Genomic DNA, 22,883 nt, shown 5'->3' with positions numbered 1-22,883 from the left:
CAACTTCCAAAAGAGCTTTTGAGGAAGACAATACTCATTTATGTGTATGAGTCCTAGGACGTTCGCAAAATAATATCAATACAGCCCAAATGGAGAAGAGGCCAAGCATTTCTGCCCAGAAAACAACAAACACCAATATGGATATCAGAGTACAACAGGGAAACTTTGATTATTCATTTGTTCACTCATACATTCATGCAATTAACATTAGCCAGGCAACTACTCTCTGTTCCACACCCTGTGTCAGGTGTTGAAAATACAACAACAAAACCAAAAGACACAGTCTTTGCCCTCAAGGTATTCACAGTCTAGTGGGGAAGACGATTCTTATATGTTAAACCTTTGTGTGCATCAGAATTACCTGGGGGAGCTTATTAAAAATGTAAAATTCCACTTATGTGCCCAGACGTTTTAATTAAGAAGATCGAGGGTGAGGTCTAGGAATCAATTGTTTTAACAAACACCAAAAATGATTCTAACAGGTGGTCTGAGGACCACACTTTGAAAAACACTGCTATACAATGTGATTATTGCTGAGAGGGGGTAGTGCTCAGGGTGCCATGGGAGCTGGAGAACATAATCCAGCCTAGGGGTTCAGGAGTTAATCTAGTCTAGTGGGGTATAGGTGGGGAAAGCAAGGCCAGGCTAGAGTCAAAAGTAGGGTGGAGAAACTGAAGCTTTGTCTCAGGTCAGTAAAATCTAAAAGGCACAAAAATGAATGGCATGGGAGTCCCAAGGCCAAGGTAAAGAAAATCGGACTGGGGTGAAGGTGGAGTGTTCTGCACTTACAGCATTTTCACACTATTCCCTTAATTTAAGAACAATTCCTACTGTTTACTCGGGGCATCAAAATTGTTACTAACGTCTCTATTCCAGGCCCAGAGAACAACTTGTGAAAATCGTTAAGTTTGGCTAGAGTAATCAGTGTGAGGGGGAAGGTGGCAAAAGATGAAGCTGGGAAAGCAAATAGGGACTTGAAAAGCCAAAGTGGGTAAGTAACTGGGACTTTCTACTGAATGCTATGGGAGCCAGTGAAAGATTTTATGAAGGGGTTAAAATCATCTGTTTTGTTTAAGAATTTGGAGATAGGCTCTAGAGGAGAGACTTAGAGTAACTTAGAAATGAAAGACATCCATTTTAAAGCACTGCTACACTGTACTGGGCCTGGGGCTGAGCGGAGGAGATTAATATTTGTTGCATACTTAACTAAATGCCATGCTTAATAGTTAAGTATGCCATACTAATGCCATACTTAACTAAATGCCGGGTGTGTGCTAAGCAGTTTCAATGTGCTATCTTTTTTTCATCTTTGCAACAGCCTTGTGAGGTAGGTATTATTGTACAGAAGAGGAAACAGCGGCTCAGAGAAGTGAAGTACTTGCCCTGGGTCACACAGCTAGTAAATGGCAGAGGAAATAGATTCTTTTAGTCTGAAGGCTATGATGAGCTTTCCATCACTGCAAGCTATTTCCCAGAACTGCTGAATCTTACCGAGGTTGCTCATTTCCTGATTAGCAGTAAGTACGTAGGGTTTTTAAAGCCAAAAAACCTTACTTTGCCGTTAGATAGGTAAGTTTGAGCCTGCCATCTGTAGCTGCATCAGTCTTGCTTTCCATGTTAGGTGTACAAACAATACGAAACTGTTCCTTAGGGGATTTGTATAGATACTTTGTCTCTCCTACAGAATGATAAGCCATTTGACAGCAGGGGCTGTGGATTATGAATAGGTCAGCTTCAGCGTGGTACCTGGCATCTAATAGTTGGTTGAATGAATTAATGAATGAACGTCCACCAAAGGCTGCGGAAAGGAAGAGGGGGAGAAGTTTTGGCATTGTTTCAAGGCTCCGATCTGGGGACTTGTTACAACTAACACGTTGTTCAACAACAATATTTTCACGACTCTCAATTAGTAGACTCCTTAAAGCCGGCTCAGCTCCTGAAAGGAGAAAGCTCTGGTGCTGACACTCCCAATCCCAGCAGCGGAACTGACAGAAGCACAGACCATAAAGCTTGGTTCCCTTCCACGATAGTGATTAAGGACTGGGTTGAAGCTTACATCCGCATTTGCCATGAAGGGTTGGCTAAGCAAATGAATAGTGTAAATAAGATTGCGGGAAGAATGATTATTTAACCTGTTTAAGAAAACAAACTATTCTCAGGCATTCTTAAGCACTTCAGAAGTGTTTTATCTGAAAATATAAGTACATTTATATGCAAATAGTTGTTGCATCTACAACACTCCATTCTTACTGATTAAGTAAATAAAGAAGGTTCCTAAAGAACCTCCATTATGCAAGTCTTTTTTTAAGCCTAATTCTAGTAACTGTATGTACTTGAGAGTAAGAAAACTGTACTTCTTTGAAATATTCTGTGACAGAATTTTCAAGAATTCGGACAAACCTCCTCCATTAGGTAGCATCGATGAAACTGTGCTACATATAACAGATCTACCTGGATCAATTTCCTATCCAGCAATAGCATCTCTTGTGCAGTCTTGTCTCCCTATCTCTCCTGATCCAACCTAGAGCTCTTCCCACCATCTATGTCATTATTGCATGTGCATGTGTGTGTGTGACGGGAGGGAGGAAGGGGGGGATGAATGGAGGGGGGCAGAAATGTTGACTGATTTTGATGTTCCCTTTAGGGGACAAAAATGGATGGTATAATTTATTTTCCCTTCCAGTATATTTCTCACGCAAATGACTAAATTAAAAAGTTTATTATGTATATATAATTATAAAATGAATATATAATATATATTATTTATTCATTTTATATATATATTATATATACACAGACATGTTTTCTTCATAATAAATCATTGATTGTAGGTTTTCTCATAAAAGGCTACATATAATATGGGATCATTTGACACTTCAAAATTCTACTTGGCCTAATTGGCCAGTACTAGCAAGGCTGACACACCCCTGCTCTCCAGCTGGCTAGCCCCTTGTGCAGAGCATCTTTCTACATTATTTACCTAGAATGACCCTAATCCCTTCCAATATCATTTATACTCCTAAATCACTGGGAATTTTTAATTCTCCAATGACAAGAGAAGCATTCTTCAAATTTCTTCTCCAATGGCTTGAACCCAGACTACTCAGATAATTTGTTCTGAGAAACTCAATACATTAATTCAAATACAAGCTTTAATGCACAAAAATTAAATCTATAATATCTAGTTATTTTGGATGCTTCAAATGAACTTTATTTTTGTATCTTGTATATTGGACACTAACTGAGGTTTAGGAGGGGAAGAACTGCTGAACTGGAGAGCCAGTGAATTATACGCTCTCTTGAAACTTAATGGCAAGCTTTCATCCCAGAAACATAAGGGGATTCTTGAGGCCTGCAGTTGCATTCCTGCCGCTCGGGGTAATCAATAAAATCTGGGGCAGGCAAGCCAGACAGGATCATCAGGGATTTGTTCCAGATTGTGAATGTTGGACAAACTGGAAGAATGAAGGTCACATCAAAAGTATGAAGATGGAGAGAGTTAGCTGGGTCATAGAAAGACAGCATGTTGTTGTCATAATCCAGAAGGACACCCAGACGCTTCAACTGTGGTGGCACATCCACCAGCATTTCCTTGTTGTTATGTCTGACTACGAAGTTACTATTGCATCGAGAGAAGACCCATGAGGAGGCGTTCTTGCCAATCCATTCATTCTTGGGAGCTGATTTGTAGGCAATGCCAATTGCATACCTGTGAGACAGTAGAAAGGAGAGAGAAATAAACATTTATTAATGATCTGAGTTATGCTAGACACCGTACAGAATATCTAAGAAATAGAATACATGTTTCTTCTTTAAATAGTTTACATTTAGATCCATAATACTGACAGCACTAGAGGTTTTTTTTGTTTTTGTTTTTTTGCGGTACGCGGGCCTCTCACTGTTGTGACCTCTCAATGTTGTGGCCTCTCCCTGTTGTGGCCTCTCCCGTTGCGGAGCACAGGCTCCGGACGCGCAGGCTCAGCGGCCATGGCTCACGGGCCCAGCCGCTCTGCGGCATGTGGGATCTTCCCGGACCGGGGCACGAACCCGTGTCCCCTGCATCGGCAGGCGGACTCTCAACCACTGCGCCACCAGGGAAGCCCATCACTAGAGCCTTAAAAATAGTTAGCAATTAGAGTGCTGTAATTTTCAACTCCTAGCTCAGTATATTTTCCCTAATTTTATTTTTTAAAAACTGGCAAATTTTTCTAGCAGTGGTTTCCATCACATGCCTTTTAACCTTGACTTACTGGTATTACGTTTGTGCTATAGAACTGAATCTCCCAGGGACCTAACAACAGGGGAGAGAGGAGAAAAGAAAAGTGGGATCCACTTACCATGTTGAGGAACCCATGACCACCTCCCAGTAGTGGCAGCCACTGTCAATGAATATATTTCCTGCTGCCCCATAGCATCCTGTGCCACTAAACCTCTCTGGGGTATGGCTCTTCTTCAGAGAGCTTTCATCCTTCTCCATCTGCAGTCCATCATTAGAGATCTTCAACTTCTTGTGAGTCATTTTGGGATCCAGTTTAAAGGGTTGGCCTGAAAAAAGTAGAAAAAAGAAAATGCATGAGGAAGTATTTAAGAATTCTATCTTTGTCCTCCAGCACCATCACTATCAGAGGAGCCTCGACAAGATAATCATTCTTGAGTCAGTGAAAGTTGACTGGTGTTTGGATTATATTAAGGAAACAGGCCAGAAGCCACTGTTTTCAATAAAATAAAAATAAGCTGTGCCCCCTTCACAGACTATCAAGTTAAAAGGGGGCTCTCGGGCTTCCCTGGTGGCGCAGTGGTTGAGAGTCTGCCTGCTGATGCAGGGGACACGGGTTCGTGCCCCGGTCCGGGAAGATCCCACATGCCGCGGAGTGGCTGGGCCCGTGAGCCATGGCCGCTGAGCCTACGTGTCCGGAGCCTGTGCTCCGCAACAGGAGAGGCCACAACAGTGAGAGGCCCGCGTACCGCAAAAAAAAAAAAAAGGGGGGGTGCTCTCAGGGTCTCATGTCCTCAAATAAATTTTGTACTTTGCTTTATTTCAGTGGGTGGTTTGGGCTTTGAGCAGATTTTAGGGGAAGGAGTATTTGAGGTGAGACAAAGTGAGGGAATAGACGAGATAACTGCTGCTTGGTGGCAGAACAAATAAACCTGAGAATAACTCAACTACGGGACAAATTGTTTGCCCTCTAACTACTGGGATGTAAATAACATATAATTAGGTAACTTTGTTAGAGTGACTTTTGCATCATCAATAATTAGAAAAAATATTTGTTCTGCAGGATCATTCACAACAAATTATTACTTACAGTCCTAGACAGAACCAGTTAGTTACTAGAAGCCAACAGCTGGGTATGGCAATACCAACGCGTCTGGCAGACACCGTTGGCGAACGTAACACCCACCCCCTACTTTTTCTCTCTTACCCACTTTTACTATAGAGGTCAGAAAAGCTAAATACTCAAGCTCCTAGCCTCCCTCGCTGCTAGGGTTGACTAAGAAGATGGAAGCAGAAGTCAGAGAGGATGGAGGAAACTTCTAGGAAAGTGTCTGCTTTCTTGATGAAAGGGACAGCCGTCACGTGTACCAACACTTTCCCCCTTCTTTCTATCTTGAAAGGAAATATGACATCTAGAGGTTGCAGTGGTCATGTTGTGACCATGTGGCAATAAGCCAACACACAAAAGGAGAAGGTGCCTGGGTCTCTTACGACATCACAGAACTGCTGCACCATCCCTGAACCGCCTAAACTTCGAGCTTCTTGCTATGCGAAAGAGAGAGAAAAACACTATTTGTTTAAGCTGCTAAAAAATACTATTTGTTAAGCTAAATTAGTTGGATTTTTCTGTCACTTTTAGTCAAAAGCATTCCTAGCAGGTATGGCTTCTCAGCAGGAGGATTTTACCAGATTATCACAAACAGTACTCTTTTACTCAATTGTCCCCAAAGCATGGAGGCAGAGTGCAGAGAAAAACTCTTCACTAACATCCTCCCAAGCCACCAGCTGTTTTATGTGTATCTCTGTGTCCACATACCTCCCAAGGACACAAACAACCCCCCTGCCCAAAGCACAGACTCCAACAGTACAGCTCCTCTACCCAGTGCCACTGCCCTCTTACACTGCTGTGGGTGCCAGTGTCAGGCTAAGTGTACTTGCTGGCACTGAGGGCAAAACTGCTCTCTCCTTTTGGAATCACCACAACGTACTGTTTGTTTTGAGTCGGGTAGGCTCACTGTTCCGGCTGCCTGCTTGGTTTATGGCTTTAACAATGAAGATGTAGCGTGTCCCACTCTGAAGTCCGTGAACTGTGTAATGGTTCTGTTTGATGTTGGGCACAATCATCCAGCTATCCACGGAATTATACAGGCCTGTAACGTGGGGAAAGGAAGGATGTTAAGGTAATAGAGGTAGGATGATGAGAAGCACACTGAAAATTCATCATAAGCCCCCCAAAAGTGAATTTCATTTTGTTTTCTTTTGAATCGTGGAAGACACAGTGAGATGAACCTCCTCTGCTTCTTTTCTCCCACGGAGCTAAGCTTACGCCAGGCTCCTTGCTTCTGGTAACTGAACGTAACCACTAGTGAAAGTTAGGTTACTCCAGTTTGCTGCCAAATAATACAGGAAAACGTCTATACAAAATCACAGAATCATCTCTTTTATGGAGTCTCTAGGTCTTTACCCCAAAGGTCCAATCCTCTGAGATCTGAGTCTGACCTCGAATGGGTGGAGCAGAGCACAGTAACATGGAATCTCAGAGCCAAAATGACAACTAGGCACTATATTTCCCTCATTTTACAAAGAGGAAACTAAGACAGAGAGAAGAAAAGTGACTTGCCCAAGGCCACAGATAGCTGGGGATGGTGCTGAGAGTAGAACTCTGGTCTCTTTAATCCTAGTCCAGGGTTCTCTCCACTACATCACAATTCACGAAGCAAACAGTAATGTTCCTTAGTCTCTGCAAGGCAGCGAAGCTTTCAGGGCTTATGATTCAACTCTCCCACACCATCCTCACCCTTACTTCCAATCCTGGTGGGCTCCAAGGTGTCATAGAGAAGCCAAGGAGATGACATAACAGTCAAAGCAGAATATCATCTCCTCACTTGACACTACCCAGTTTTACCCCTTCCTGGTTCTGATTCCAATACTCATTTGAGGTTGGGTGGTCCAGGAACACATTGTTGTCTGGAATCTCCTTCCCTCCCAAGTAGGGAAAGGGATCAGAGATCTAGGTTTCTGCTTTTGAAACTCTTTAGACCATAAACATTGACTTAAACAGAGAAAATGTACATAATTAAAAACATGTATTTGGCTAACTTTTAGTAAAAGAGGGATCAACATTCTAGCCTGTGAATTTAAACTTATCTCTTCTGTTATCTGCTTTTCAGTCAGGTTACCACTTTTTAACCATAATTCTACCAGAGGATAGAAAAGAAAGGGCAGGGAAAATGAGTGGTGAATTTAGTCATTTCTATGCAGCTCTAGCAAAGGATTTAGTGAGGTTAAAAACTGGAAATAATATTAAGTGATTTGAAAGAAATATGATCAGAAGGGTTTTATAATTAATTTGGGGAGCAGTAGAAGAAGTCTAAATTAAAACTAGAAAAAAGAAGCATAATGGGGTGCAAACAGATATGCTATAGAAAGAAGAATAATTGGTGGCGATGTTCAGTGATTCGCATGAAAAGACACAGGATAAGGGCAAGGAAACATGTTTGAGGGCTTGGCTGCCTATGTATCAATGCACAGTATGAATCATAAACTGCACATTAAATTTTACTACTAAGAGGGAAATATATGATCTTCCAGATATACTGCTAACAATACAAAACCAAAACTAACTTCATAATGAAGTACTATGCAGCTATAAAAAAGAAGGTGGAAGATCTCTATGAACTGATAACGGAGTGATTTCCAAGATATACTGTTAATTTAAAAAAGAAAATTGCAAAAGAGTTTATGTAGTATGCTACCTTTTTTTTTTTTGCGAGAAAGAAAGGCAAATAAGAAAACATACATATATTTGCTTAGATTTACAAAACAATAATAGCAACAAGAAGGAAAAACCAGAAAATAATGAAGCTGGTTGCCTACAGGGGATGGAGGTGGGGGAAGAAAATGAAAAGGATACAGGAGAGAATGACGCTTCTCTGAGTACACCTTTTTTGTATAGTTTTCCCTTTTGGAAACATGGTTGTTTTACAAGTTCAAAAAATTTAAATGCTGTCAATATGAATGGGAAGAGTGGGGTCTAAAACTGAAGGCAAACTGAAAAAAATGAAGCCACCTGCATTTCAAATGTAAACAATGACAGCAAAGGGCAAGAGGAGAACTGTAAGCAAATCCTCACTATTGCTTGTGTTTGCAGTGGGATGGGCAACGCCATTCTGAAACTATTTCAGATGTGTTATTGAGCAAATGAGTATCCGTGTCGATGTTGCTGGGACCAGGCTTCTCATTGTGGAAGTAGGAACATACAAATATGAAATGGGGGAAGGTAAGAAAGAACCTGTGGGGATGGACTGGAATTGGAGATATTGGTATAAACTCATGACTTCTAAAATATGTATGTGTATGTGCATACATATTGCACATATGTTAAGCATGTGTATACATATATTATGTGTGAATATGTATATGTACATGGGTGTATGTGTGTACTTCTAGTACCCAGGTTTTGGTCTATAATAACATTCTCCTACTAAAAGGGACCAGCGTTCCTTGGAAAAATGGCTGACTTCAGGGCTGGGGCAGGATATGGTCAAAATGAGCGTACAACCTTTTGTTATGCTGAAAAGTAAGGAAGCACTGGAGAAAATGATGGAAGACTATAAGGACCCAGGAGTCAGCTTAAAAGGCTCCCACTGGCTAAATTTGGGCAATCTGAGCACCAAAATCAATAAGGGCAGTAAAGAATTATAAGCCATCGAAAAAAGAGAATTCATAAGTCCATACTGAGAAGTAAAAAAAATAAATAAACAAATGAAGGATGAGTCTCTTGCTTACAGTAGAATGCAGAGTGGCAACTTGTAAATGTGGAAGTGGATGCTCAGTTGGAAAATCATTATTTTGCCATCATCAGAGTAAAGATTGGATCAGGTGAGAATTATTGATTGATGCTAAAACAGGGATGGGGTGGGATGGCTTTGATGAGGAAGCAGGATATTTTCATGGTCTTAAAGTATCATGGCACAGATTGCTTATTAGTTGCAAAAGGAAAAATAGTAACTGTGCAAAGAAGAAATCAGGCAACACCTTTGATCAAGTGATCAAAATGAGCATCACCAATGAAGGGCAAGTACACATCGTGTGTCTCCAGTTGTGATGTCCCAAGGAGAACACGTCTCTTATGTAGCCTTCCAGCCATAAATGTGTAATCTGAATATAATCGTGAGGAAACATCAGACAAACTCAAAATAAGGAACAGCATAATAAACAAATTAAAAGGGCACTTTAAAAAATATCAATGTATGGGCTTCCCTGGTGGCGCAGTAGTTGAGAGTCTGCCTGCCGATGCAGGGGACACGGGTTTGTGCCCCGGTCCGGGAGGATCCCACATGCCACGGAGCGGCTGGGCCCGTGAGCCATGGTCGCTGAGCCTGCGCGTCCGGAGCCTGTGCTGCGCAACGGGAGAGGCCGCGGCAGTGAGAGGCCCGCATACCACACACACACACACACAAACTATATATATATATATATATATATATATATATATATATATATATATCAATGTCATTAAAGACAAAGAAAGGCTGAGAAAATGTTCCAGATTAAAGGATGCTAGAAATATGACAATTAAGTCCAATGCCTGATCCTAGACTATATAGGACAACATTGGGTCCTTAATATGTCATAAAGTATATTATTGGGTCAACCATCAAGATTGGAATATGAATGGTGGATTAGTTAAAAGTACTTCATCAACGTCATACCTCTTAAAGTTGATAACTGTACTGTGGATACATAAGAGAATTTCTTTATTCTTAGGAAACACACACTGAAGGATTTAGGGGTGAAAGGCCATGATGTATGCCAGTTACTCTCAAATGGTTCAGAAAAAATGGACAGAAACAGAGAATGTTAGCAAATGATAAAGGAAATGGGATAAAACATTAACAATAGGTGAATCTGGGTAAAGAGTATATGGGCATTCTTTGTGCTGGTCTTGCAAGTTTTCTGTAATTTTGAAATCATTTCTAAATTTTAAAAAGGTAAATATATGATCCTCTGGGTATCACTGAGACTTAATGAGATGGGATTTATCATTGAATTATGGTAATGGAAGTATAAACCGTGTTCAAAATGGAAAGACCACAATATGGAAATTCATGAACCTGAGTGTAAATGTGTGTGGAGAGCATTTGCATGAGAATGAAAATGAGGGGAAATAGAAGTTACATCTTTGTGGCAGTATGTTACAGACTGCCTGGCCAGGGAGAGGTTATAGCCAGTGCTTTCATAATACAAAACGCAAAGCTGAAACAGAGGAAAGATATACAGTAATGGGGAAGACCATTATCTAAACAACTGTTGGAATTCTCATTCAGCTAACAGCATCATCTGAAACATTATTGGCTTGTGACAATTTCAAATCTTACATAAAGTGGGGAGAAAGTTTAAAATAAAGGAGGAAAGTTGAAAAAATAAGGAGAAGTACTTCTCCAGACAAAATTCTAACCAGCAAGGAAGAAATTTCTGGTTAAAGAAAATGTGGAGTTTGACTATTTTAAGATTCTTCATGTAAGTGGTATCATGTAGTATTTGTCCTTCTGTGTCTGGTTTATTTCACTTAGCATAATGCCCTCCAGGTTCACCCATGTTATTGCATGTCGCAGGATTTCCTTCTTTTTAAAGGCTTAATAATATTCCATTTTATGTATATACCACATTTTCTTTATCCATTCATCTGTTGATGGACAACTTTTTGTATGTCAATTATACCTCAATAAAGTGGTTTTAAAAAAGAGAAAATATAGGAAAACCTCAAGGGAAAGTAGCTCTCACAACCAGGGTTCAGTCAACAGTGGCAGGCCAGACCAGCATGTAGGACTGGAATCTTCATGAATATTTTTTACTAGTAAAATAGTTTCAACTTATCTGCCCATTGCCATCCAAAATTTTGCTTCAGGGCTCTGCCTTTGTTCCTGTCCTATTCTACTTTTCTATCAATGGTCGAAGGAGGAAGACATAGAAGGCACGCTGGAAGGGAAAGTAAATATATTGAAAGGCAGAAACTACATACAAAGGAATTTTGGTAGGCTGGAATAAGGAGTCAGAACTAACCAGATAAAATGTCATAGGAAAAAATTCAAGATGTTGTATTTCAGTTTAGAAATTCAATTGTATAGGAATAGGATTTGGAATGCCTGGGGATTTCAGCTGACTATATGCTCAGTCAACACAACAGTCAACATGGCTGCTGGAAAAAAGGTACAGGACAAGGGGGCATCAGTTAACACACAAGAGCAATAATACAGCTATCCTCAGTGGACTAGGAAGAATTGGTAGCTGGTTTAATTCAAGGAGCATTAACCTTGAAGTCTGACAGGCTTGGGTTCAGATAATGACTCCGTCAGTTTGTAGCTCTGTGACCTTGGACAACTCATTTAACTTGAGCCTCAGTTTCTACGTCTATAAAATAGAATTACTATCATCTACTTCATAAGGCTAAGGAAGAAGTTATGAGGACCAAATGACATAACATATATGGGAGTGTTTGTAAATGGAAAAGCATAATACGTATCCAAATTGTTATTATTCACTAGGAGGAAGTCTTAGGCCTTTTATAAGGAAGCACTAACAATTATTTATAGCTGCACAACAATTGAATGGGCTGTTTTGCTAGAATTCAGCTGCCCATCACTGGAAATGTTTGAGCAGAGACAGGACAATCACCTACAGGGTTTCTGGCAGAAGGCAAGAAGATTTGACAAGATGACGTCTGAGGTCCCTTCCAATTCTAAGATGCTATGGTCCTATCACTATTAAGAATTCTCCTCTAAGCTTTTCTTTACAAAGGACTATGTACCCTTGAAAACAGAGGTGACAGCCTTTTGATCTTTGTCACTTCTTAGACTTATTCTCAACTCCCAGGAGACCACTGCTCTCCCCATATCAGGAAAGAGAAGCACAGTTACTGGCTTTAAGACTTTCCCGAGCAGGAAAGACAACTGCAAACAAGTACGTTGGGGAGGCCTTAGCGTTTTGCGACTTCACAACCTGAAGAAACACCCAGGAAAGCAGCTACCAGGGCCAAGTGGCTTAGGATGGAGCTGCACGAGGCAAGTGTTTTTTAGAGTTTGAGCCCAAATGTCCTCTCACCTCCCCATCCCATCATGTGGCCCTAAATTGTCACAAGATGGGAAAAGGAAGCCTATTGGGACGGTTTCGTTGGAAAAACTCTCATGCGGGTCTGTGAAGTCAGACACAGAAGCACAAACACAAAGTAAAAAGAAAATACTAATTTGCAGCTATGCAGATGCAACCTTAGGGTGCAAATCAGTTCCAATCTTGAGTCCACTTTTAATTCTGCTTTCATTTCCATTTTCCCCAGCACATTGAGGGGAACTTGCAGCTCTAGTTAAGATCCTACTGCCTTGTCTTGCTCCAATTCATCAGAAGGTGAAACCATAACATGTAGGCTAAATGACTGCTTTGCGAACGTCTTTCATTTGATGGCCCACTGATGGGCCATTTTATATTTGGTGTAATTCTTGGAGGAAAGGGAGAAGGGGTAGAGGGAAGAGTGACAGGCAGGAGGCTTGTCACTTCACTTATTCACTGATACAAATAGGTGTGGTAAAGGAAGTGGTAGTCTTTGAATGTAATGTATTTTACCATGATAATGAAGTGGAAGAAGAGTCAAGGAGAGAGATGTTCACACACATAGAATCAGCAATGATGGTGGCTTAGCTACTCAGGAATGAATTCTGAGCTGTGTTCTGATTTGGGAGAGTGGAGTGACATGGATTAACTGAGGAAAAGCTAAGGATTACATAAACAAATGGGAGTGGCCCCAGTGACTGCCCAGCAAGGAAATACACAACTTGCTTGTCACCCATCAGTAAGGTCTTTGCAATGCCCTGGGGGAGCTTGCACTGTCTACAAAACACTATACTAAACAACCTAACATGTCTTACAAACACTTGCCTCGTGGCGCCCCGGCCAATCTTGAGCAGCTTACTGCTTCCTTACATTTCCTTATCTCTGGCCACAGGCCCCAACTACACCATGACTTACTGATGAAGTTAGCCTGGCCAGTGAATATGGTGTACTGAAGCTCATAGGAGCTGATGCTGAACTCATCATCCGAGATCCAGTGGACTGTAATGGTGTCATGGGAAGCAGTACAGAGTTCCTCTCGGATAGATGGTGGGTTTGGGGCTGTAAGGAAAGGTGGAAAAGAAGGTAAGAAAAGCATACTCTCTGTTCTGGAATTTTACAATCGTGTTTCTTGCTGCCCAGCCCAACATCTCATGGAAAGGTGGTTTTCTTAATAAGAAGCTTTAGATTGCATGTACCATACAACCTGAATCCAAGTGCTGAAAACTCAAGTTCCCCCAAACCACTTTTGCTTCAATGGTAAAGGTATTTTAGGCAAAGATCTAAGCCTAAGTTATTGAGATGATTGATTGCCCATCGTCTACTCTGCCTGCACTAACACATATGTAGATATTAGAGCAAAGTGGTCACATGTTTCCTTATTACATGACCTTTGACCTATTTCTTTTTTTTTCAAAGTAAGTTGTATTATATATTTTTGGCAGTATTAATAGGGGTTAATTGTGCAAATTAATATGAGTTCCCTCATCTGTAAAATGGGGATGATAATTACCTCACAGATTCGTTGTAAGGATCATGATATAAAATTAATATATAGTGTCTGGTATAAAGTAGATGTTCAATAAATGACAACTATTTTAACATAGTAACAAAGATAACTACAAACACAAAGTTATTGTGTGTGTATATTTTTCTCATGGAATGATCACTCAACAATCCTGAAGGTAGTCAGTATTTTTAACAGACTGGTTGTCTCCCTCATCTTCTAAAATTCTCTGCAACTCAGATATTTTTCTTCCTAATCTGCTAATCCCTAAATTTCCTTAAAATCATTTGGGTGGTACCTATATCCATGTGAGACATTCTCTAATATTCTTTAATTACCACCCGAGTTCTACCCCTTATAACAAGTGACATTATATTACTGACAGGCTCATAAGGAGAAAACCATCAGCAACTTCTTGTTTTTTACCTTTAAGTAAGGATGGTACGTATACCCATTCTGTCCCCAGAGACACTGACAACTCATTTCTCTTTTCTGTTACATGAACTAAAATATATTCTATGTAAAAAGATACATGTGTCATTTTAAAGATTATAAAAGCATTTTCATGATCAATATTGCCCTTTACAGATTATTTTAAAGTCAAAGCACACCAAAAGAAAAGGACTAAAATGGAAAGGAAAGCACAGTATTTTCACACCTGTTAAATAATCTAGCCCCTCCAGCAGTTTCTTTTCTCTGGAAAAATCTAAAGCAAAGTTTTCAAAGGCATCATTAAAATTGATGTCTGGAATCAGAACTTGAGAAGATGCAGTTGCCATAGCGACCCTGGAAGAGAGAAAAGTACATCAATATACATCAAAATAGGTTTGCAACCTTTATCCAATGTTTGATTTCTGGTTAAACAAGGTGAAAATAAATGACTGCTAGAGCTTGATTCATTTAGTGAAAAATATCATATCTGTGCTTTTCCAATGGAAACCATTTAAATTTTAATCATCAGGAACCAATTAAGGGTTATACCATATTTATTCACATATGTTCACCCCTCAAACACACTCCCCCATCCTGTCTTAATTAGGAGAAGTAAATACAGGATTCTTTCCCCTCTGCATCATTTTCCATCTGGCAGGCAGCATCAAAACTAGACCTCTGAAGGCTTGGTAAGAGCAGTTTGAGAGAATTTTTTCTCCCCCTCTATTTTTTTAATGCTAATCAACAAGCCAGCATGCTGGGGCTTGGTTAAAACCTTCCCTTAAATCCTGTACTTTGTTTGACCTTTGACAACATTTACATTTAATTTTATTATTCTCTAATTGTATAATGCTATGCTAGTTTTATCTCCCCAACTAATTCTAAGAGTCTCAAGAGGAGGGTCCATATTTTGTACCTCTTATAATCTTCCATGGTCCCTAACACAGTGTTGGACACATAATGAATAAATAACTGTTGAATGAATAACTGAATGACTAACAACAACACAAATGCTAACCTTATTGAGCATTTAGTACATCTAAGACACCACGCATGCACTCTACATACATTAAGTTACTCCTTACTATCGCCCTGCATAGCAAAGGTTATTTCCATTTTGTAAACGAGACATAGAAAGGTTAAGGAACTTGCTCAGGGTCACACAAGGATCAGAAAAAAATATATAACTGAACCCATGTTCATTGGATTCTAAACTTTATACCCTTAACCATGTAGACAGTTCCTGTTTTTTAAAAAAATAAGGTATATTTTTACATACTTCAGCAATTCTAAACCATTGTTCCACATCAGACTTATCTCTGAGCTTTGATCAAAATATGCATGTTTAGGTCCTGTGCCAGACCTGAATCGGAGCCAATGAAGATCCTTGAGCATGCAAATAACAGGATGGAAAGAAACATTAACTTGGCAACAATATGCATGTTAGAGTGGAGAGAAGAGGCATTGAATGCAGGAAGAGCAGAGAGGAAACTTGTATGGTGAACTAGTTGTAAGGGGATGAGGAGTTAAACAAATATATATCCTTATGCATGGATACCCTGTTACACATCTACCTACAATAGCTTTTGGCTGTTTCTGGAAATTGCGACGTTTCAGGAATAAAATTCAGGTCAGGATAAACAAATGAAAGACTAATACAATGAGATCCACTGAAGCTTTTGAGGCAAAGGAGTGATGTGCTCAAATTTATGTTTCAAGGACAACACTCCAGGGCTTCCCTGGTAGCGCAGTGGTTAAGAATCCACCTGCCAACGCAGGGGACACAGGTTCGAGCCCTGGTCCAGGAAGATCCCACACGCCTCAGAGCAACTAAGCCCGTGCGCCACAACTACTGGGCCCGCGTGCCACGACTACGGAAGCCCACGCGCCTAGAGCCCATGCTCCACAACAAAAGAAGCCACCGCAATGAGAAGCCCGTGCACCACAACGAAGAGTAGCACCCGCTCTCTGCAACTAGAGAAAGCCTGCGCACAGCAACGAAGACCCAAGGTAGCCAAAAAATAAAAAATAAATTAAAAATATTTTTTAAAATAAATTAAAAAATAAGAACAATACTCCAGCTGCAGTGGATGGACTGGAAGGGGTCAAAACTAGAGGCGGATCAGATTTTAAGGTGTCTGGGAATGAGCAGAAAGTAAAGTGGTGACAGGAGAAGTGCAGACAAATAAAACAGAAAGTTAATTCACAACACATGAAAATAGCCAACAAATATATTAAAAAGCCCAACTACAGGAAAAATCAAAGAAATGTAAATTAAAATGAGATAGCGTTTATGATTATAAAGACATCATAGGAGCTTTTTATGTCTATATTAAATAATGCCTACATGTTTTTATTAGGACTGAAAATGATTCAAATTTTGGAGGCCAAATTTAGCATTACATATCAAAATAGCTTAAAATGTAAATATTCTCTGACATCACAGTTCTACTTCATAAAATGTTTTTGATCTGTGATTTTGGTTTTAATTCTTAAGCCTTATGATCACATAATGTACAAAATTTGTGCTGATGGTATATCTCCTCTATTTTAATCCTTCTAATGAGTTTGCAAAAGCACCATTACCAATCACACATATACAGTAGTTCTACAGTTGTATGTGGTTTTGGATAGCTGTTTAAAAGACAATCCTGAATTATAACTTGGTCTGACTTAGTGAAGAATTCCCCAGCAAAATTTGCTACTGTATCTTGTCATGCTGAATTTTAAAAACATCCGACCTTATAGATTATGTATAAAAATGTGAGAAGTGGGCTTCCCTGGTGGCGCAGTGGTTGAGAATCTGCCTGCCGATGCAGGGGACAGGGGTTCGAGCCCTGGTCTGGGAAGATCCCACATGCCGCGGAGCAACTAGGCCCGTGAGCCACAACTACTGAGCCTGCGCATCTGGAGCCTGTGCTCTTCAACAAGAGAGGCCGCGACAGTGAGAGGCCCGCGCACCGCGATGAAGAGTGGCCCCCGCTCGCCGCAACTGGAGAAAGCCCTCGCACAGAAACGAAGACCCAACACAGCCAAAAATAAATAAATAAATTTATTTTAAAAAAATGTGAGAAGTATTAAATACTCTTTATTTGGCATTATACCTAAACCAGACTAAAATGCCTTTCATTAAGTAAAAGGCAACATTTTAGATACAGAGAATTTTGATTAAATTGGCACAGTTAAGACCAAAAAGAGAAAGTGGACATTGCCAGCTTATTGTTAGTCCTGGCCTTAACAGGCTAATGAACACACCCAGAAGCACAGGTGAGCCTTACTCTGTTCAATGAGACAGTGAAGGGATCTTTTCAGTATTTAAATATATTAATACCACAAGTTATATAAATCTAAATATAAACACAGTCTCCTATAGGTTTTGAGATGGCATTCACCAACTCTGTGCAAAGTTGAACATTATTAATCAAGTCCAATCATATCTTTTTTTAAATAAATTTATTTATTTTTGCGTTGGGTCTTCGTTGCTGTACGAGGGCTTTCTCTCTAGTTGTGGTGAGCGGGGTCTACTCTTCATTTCACTGCGCAGGCTTCTCATTGTGGTGGCTTCCCTTGTTGCGGAGCATGGGCTCTAGGCATGTGGGCTTCAGTAGTTGTGGCTCACGGGCTCTACAGTGCAGGCTCAGTGGTTGTGGCGCACGGGCTTAGTTGCTCCGTGGCATGTGGGATCTTCCCGGACCAGGGATCAAACCCTTGTCCCCTGCATTGGCAGGTGGATTCTTAACCACTGTGCCACCAGGGAAGTCCCCCAATCATATCTATAGAAGGGGAAAATAGTGATGGTACTTGCTGAACTGGAATTACTATCAAAATTCAGAAAGCTGATCATACTCATTTATCCACAAGCCAATCTTATTTAAGTCATGACTATCCAACAGAAATATCCTATCAGCCATTCATGATCTGAATTCTGGTGTATGAGATCAATTTAAATATGGTACACATAAAAAAGTCATGAGCTATTTCTGTTTTGTAGTAAATAAGGCAGTGGCCAAATATTACTCACTAGTAGCTTTTTTTTTTTTTTTCGGTACTCAGGCCTCTCACTGTTGTGGCCTCTCCCGTTGCGGAGCACAGGCTCCGGACACGCAGGCTCAGCGGCCATGGCTCACGGGCCTAGCCGCTCCACGACATGTGGGATCTTCCCAGACCGGGGCACGAACCCGTGTCCCCTGCATCGGCAGGCGGACTCTCAACCACTGCGCCACCAGGGAAGCCCTTGGGTTGACCTTTTAAAAAATATTCTTGCCCTTCTCAACATCAGCCATTTTAAAATATGTTTTTTCATCACACGCTACACAGAGGTTCCCACTTGCAAACAAGACGTCCCGTTCACTAAGTACTTCATAAATTTTTTACTAAAGAAGTAACTAAGACATATGCAAAGATAACAACTATAAGAGCACTCAACACACTGTATGTAACCTAGTTGTCTAACAATGGGGACTGAGCTAAGTAATGTGTCATACATCAAAAGATGAAACACTATAAGGTCACTGGAAATCAGGTTATAAAAAAATATCCAATGCCAGGGGAAAGTTCGTGATATGTTACGTTTCAAACATAGGGTAAAATGCAGTATATACGACATGACCTTATGTTTGTGTGGTATACACACACACACACACACACACACACACACACACACACACACACTCCCAAATGTTAACAGTGGCTGGAAGGTTAAGGATGAGATAAAGATGACATTGACATATACGTAAGTGTTTGTGTCTGTGTGTGTGTCTGTGTTTCTGTATTTAAGCAAAACACAACATTAGCTATCTCTCAAGGCTCTGATCTCTATTAGGGATAATATATAATAAGGGCCATTTGTAAGGGGGAAGGAATAACTCTCCCAGTTAAAATTTCATTTTAACTGAAGTCTTGGTTCTTAATACATTACAATGAATAATTGTGGGAAAGAATTTCAGACCCTATGAGAGACCAGTGAGAAAGATATTTAGGTTGCATAGATGATGCCATAGATGATTGCCATATGATCCATATATGGATCCAATGGCATCCATAGATGCCATTGCCATCTATGATGCCATAGATGATGCCATAGATCAAGCCATACCACATAGTTAGCCATCTATTCTTCCTACCACATAGGCTATACATGAGCCCATGAAAAGAAGATTTAGATATAGAGAGTTGGGAATCATCGACAGCTAGATGGTAACCGAAGCCCTAGGTGCTACAAGTCTGCAACAGGGAGAATGTGTACTGAGAAAAGAGAATAGCTTAAGACAGAATCACAAAGAACAACAGCATAAAGGAATAGGTCAAGGAATAGTTGCTCACAAAGGCAAATGAAACCAGACAGGCAGGAAGAAAACCAGGAGCTTTCTCAAGTTAAGGGCAGAGAAATTTCAAGTAACAATGGTCAGTAGGGACAAATGCTACTGAGAGACCAAGTAAGATGAAACAGTAAGATAAAACAAAGGAATGTCGATTACAATTTAGCAGCAAGGTATTCATTTGGTGACCTTGGAAAGAATACTTTCAATAGTGTGGTAGTGGCACAAGACATTTCAGAGAGTTGAAGAGTGAGTGGACATGATTACATACAGTGGTTTAAATATATGTTTTATCTCTGCTCTCATGAAATCCCACTGAAATGACAAAGAAAAAAAAATCATAAACCCACAAAGACAAAGAGAATGGAAAAAGAGATGCAAGTAAGATATTGTCAACAAATGTCTGGAAATTAGAAAGGGATGGATGAGTGGTAACCAACAACAGAGCAGAGAAAGCTGAATTGGGAAGCCAAAAACATGAAGCTGATTTATTGCCACAGACAGTTGAAAGTTTGCATGAGGAACAGCAAGACCACCAGATCCACTCAACCACAGACCACCCCTCTCTCATCTTGACGCCATACTAAAAGCAGTCTTAAAACCCTTTCCCTGCTTGGCTCCTAGAATAATGGCAGCCAGACTTGTACCCTTCATCTCCTTCCAGAAGCAGGAGATTGGTGGATTCCTTCCACGGGTAACTGACCCAAGAGAAAACACCTACAGACGGGTCCACTCAATAAAAATCTGGCATTCTGGACTTCCCTGGTGGTGCAGTGGTTGAGAATCCTCCAGCCAATGCAGGGGACACGGGTTCCATCTCTGGTCCAGGAAGATCCCACATGCCGCAGAGCAACTAAGCTCGTGGCCACAACTACTGAGCCTGCGCTCTAGAGCCCGTGAGCCACAACTACTGAGCCTGCGTGCCACAGTTACTGAAGCCCGCGCGCCTAGAGCCCGTGCTCTGCAACAAGAGAAGCCACCGCAATGAGAAACACGGGCACCGCAACGAAGAGTAGCCCCCGCTCGCCTCAACTAGAGAAAGCCCGCGCGCAGCAACGAAGACCCAACGCAGTCAAAAATAAAAATAAATAAATTTTTAAAAAATCTAGCATTCCGCCTTATAAGCCTATAGCAAAGTTCACCAAGCAACAAACTGTTCCCACCCCCTCAGATCTTCCAGTCACCTTTTAGTCTTAAATTCAAACAGGCAGTGAAAAGCTCCCCAAACATTTAGGGAAAGACAGAAACTAACAGAGAAAAGGAACGTGGAGGAAACCAACACAATGCAGTTTAGAAGAAAACTTTTTTAGTGATCCTTAATATCATCAGGAAGATAAATAGTTTGTATTCATAAAGCAAGGACGGAGTGCTAAAAAAGAAGCAAAGATCAAGAAAGAGCTCTTATAAATAAAAATATAAATACTTAAATTAAAATTTTAATAGAAGGATTGGATGAAAAATTAAGGAAACATCTTAGATCAAGAAGATAAAGTCATGGAAAGTGGGAGATAAAAGATTTTTTAAAATTAGAGGGAAAATCAAGGGTGTCCAAAATCTGGCTAATTAGAGTCCCAGAAAGAGAGAAGAGAGAAGGGGAGGAAGTCCTTAGCAAATAATAAAAGACAGTTTCCCAGAACTAAAAGTCAGTAGCCTTTAGATTGGAAAGACTCACTTAGTGCCCAACAAAAATGAATAATAAAAGACCCACACCAAGGCATATGTTGGTGAAATTTCAGAAAAAAAGTAGATTAAAGATAAGACCTTCAAAGCTTCAGATTTTAAAATATAGGTCACATTCAAAAGATCAGGAATCAAAATAGCAGTGGAAGTTAGGAGACAATAGAGCCATGCCTTCAAAATTATAAGGAAAATTTATTTCCAACCTATCACATTAGAAAATAAATTTAAAATATTCTTTAAACAAAAAATTCTCAAAATTTTATTTACCTTGTACTCTTTCTTAGGAAGCTGTGGGAACATTTGTTCCAGCAAAAATTAAGGGAATAAAATGGTACATGAAGGGGGAATCAGGTGGAGCCCGATGGAGTCCCTAATTAAGAACACAGAGCTGTGAATCCAAGGAGACTAAGTTGGTTGGAGTTCACAGGGCAGAGTACTAGAGAGGAGAAAGCTGCACAGAGAGAATTCTGGGACCTTCAGAGGGTTTGCCTCTAGTATTCAATAAAATACTGATTAACACATGCATATAAGGAAACTGCCCAATGCTAGAGAAAGAGTCACCCAAAAAGATTAGAGGGAACAAACCCTAATGCTCACACAGGGCCAGGAATAGTGTATGTTCCCACCAGCCAGACCAGAAAATCTCATGCTTCATGGGGGACCTGGTAGCGTACTCAGAAGGGTCTTGCCTCAGTAGTGGGGAAAAATTTCCCCTGGACTAAACACTGCTTTGATCACACCTAAGAAATCTTAAAAGCAAGACCTGAAAGGAACAAGCTATTTTCAAGTAACTTAACCGTGTCCCAGAACAAAGTTTAGGAATACAAAAATATATAGTGCCCAATAAGATAAAATTCACATTGTCTGACATCCAATAAGAAATAACCAGACATGCAAAGAAGCAAGAAAATAAAGCCCATAATAAGGAGAAAAAAGCAACTAGTTGAAACTGACCCAGATATTAGAATTAGACATTAAAGCAATTATTATAACTGTATTCCATATGTTCAAAAAGCTAGAGAACCCTGCTACCTTCCTGCTCATGCTCAGCAAATGACTTTGCCTCCTATTTTACAAAGAGAGGGGTAGGTATGAAACGATAAATTCCTCAATTTCTCATACCAAACTGCTGGGCATACTGACATCCACATCCATTACTTCCGTCTTCCTTCTGGTTAAATGGAAGAGATGTCCCTTCATTTGTGCTTTGGCCACATACCTTCTTTTTTCCATAGCTTCAGTTTTGCCCCATCTCTAGCTGACCTGTACCCACTTTTTTAAATTAATTAATTAATTTTTGGCTGTGCTGGGTCTCCGTTGCTGCGCAGGCTTTCTCTAGTTGTGGTGTGCAGGGACTACTCTTCGTTGCAGTGCGCAGGCTTCTCATTGCAGTGGCTTCTCTTGTTGTGGAGCACTGGCTCTAGGCGTGCGGTCTTCAGTAGCTGTGGCGCACAAGCTCAGTAGTTGTGGCGCATGGGCTTAGTTGCTCCGCAGCATGTGGGATCTTCCCGGGACTAGGGATCGAACCCTTGTCCCCTGCATTGGCAGGCAGATTCTTAATCACTGCACCATCAGGGAAGTCTGACCTACATCCACTTTTAAACTCACTCACATCTCTCCTATCTAA

The 22,883-nt window shown here is 40.5% G+C and overlaps 1 protein-coding gene across 1 annotated transcript in view; it reads right to left on the bottom strand.

Moving 5' to 3' along the window:
* Positions 1-3,173: 3,173 nt before the first annotated feature.
* Positions 3,174-22,883, bottom strand: part of MID2 (midline 2) — a 103,633-nt gene continuing 83,923 nt past the window's right edge. The window contains exons 6-10 of the mRNA XM_082864260.1: positions 14,485-14,612; positions 13,238-13,381; positions 6,205-6,366; positions 4,338-4,545; positions 3,174-3,709 (exon numbers count right to left, since the gene is read on the bottom strand). Coding sequence (XP_082720386.1) covers positions 3,307-3,709; positions 4,338-4,545; positions 6,205-6,366; positions 13,238-13,381; positions 14,485-14,612 — 1,045 coding nt within the window. The 3' untranslated portion in view covers positions 3,174-3,306. The remainder of the gene's footprint in view (positions 3,710-4,337; positions 4,546-6,204; positions 6,367-13,237; positions 13,382-14,484; positions 14,613-22,883) is intronic.

This window comes from Leucopleurus acutus, assembly GCF_964270905.1.
Source record: "Leucopleurus acutus genome assembly, chromosome: X".
In the NCBI taxonomy this organism is placed as follows: Eukaryota; Metazoa; Chordata; class Mammalia; order Artiodactyla; family Delphinidae; genus Leucopleurus; species Leucopleurus acutus.
This window is presented reverse-complemented; position numbering and strand designations above follow the sequence as displayed.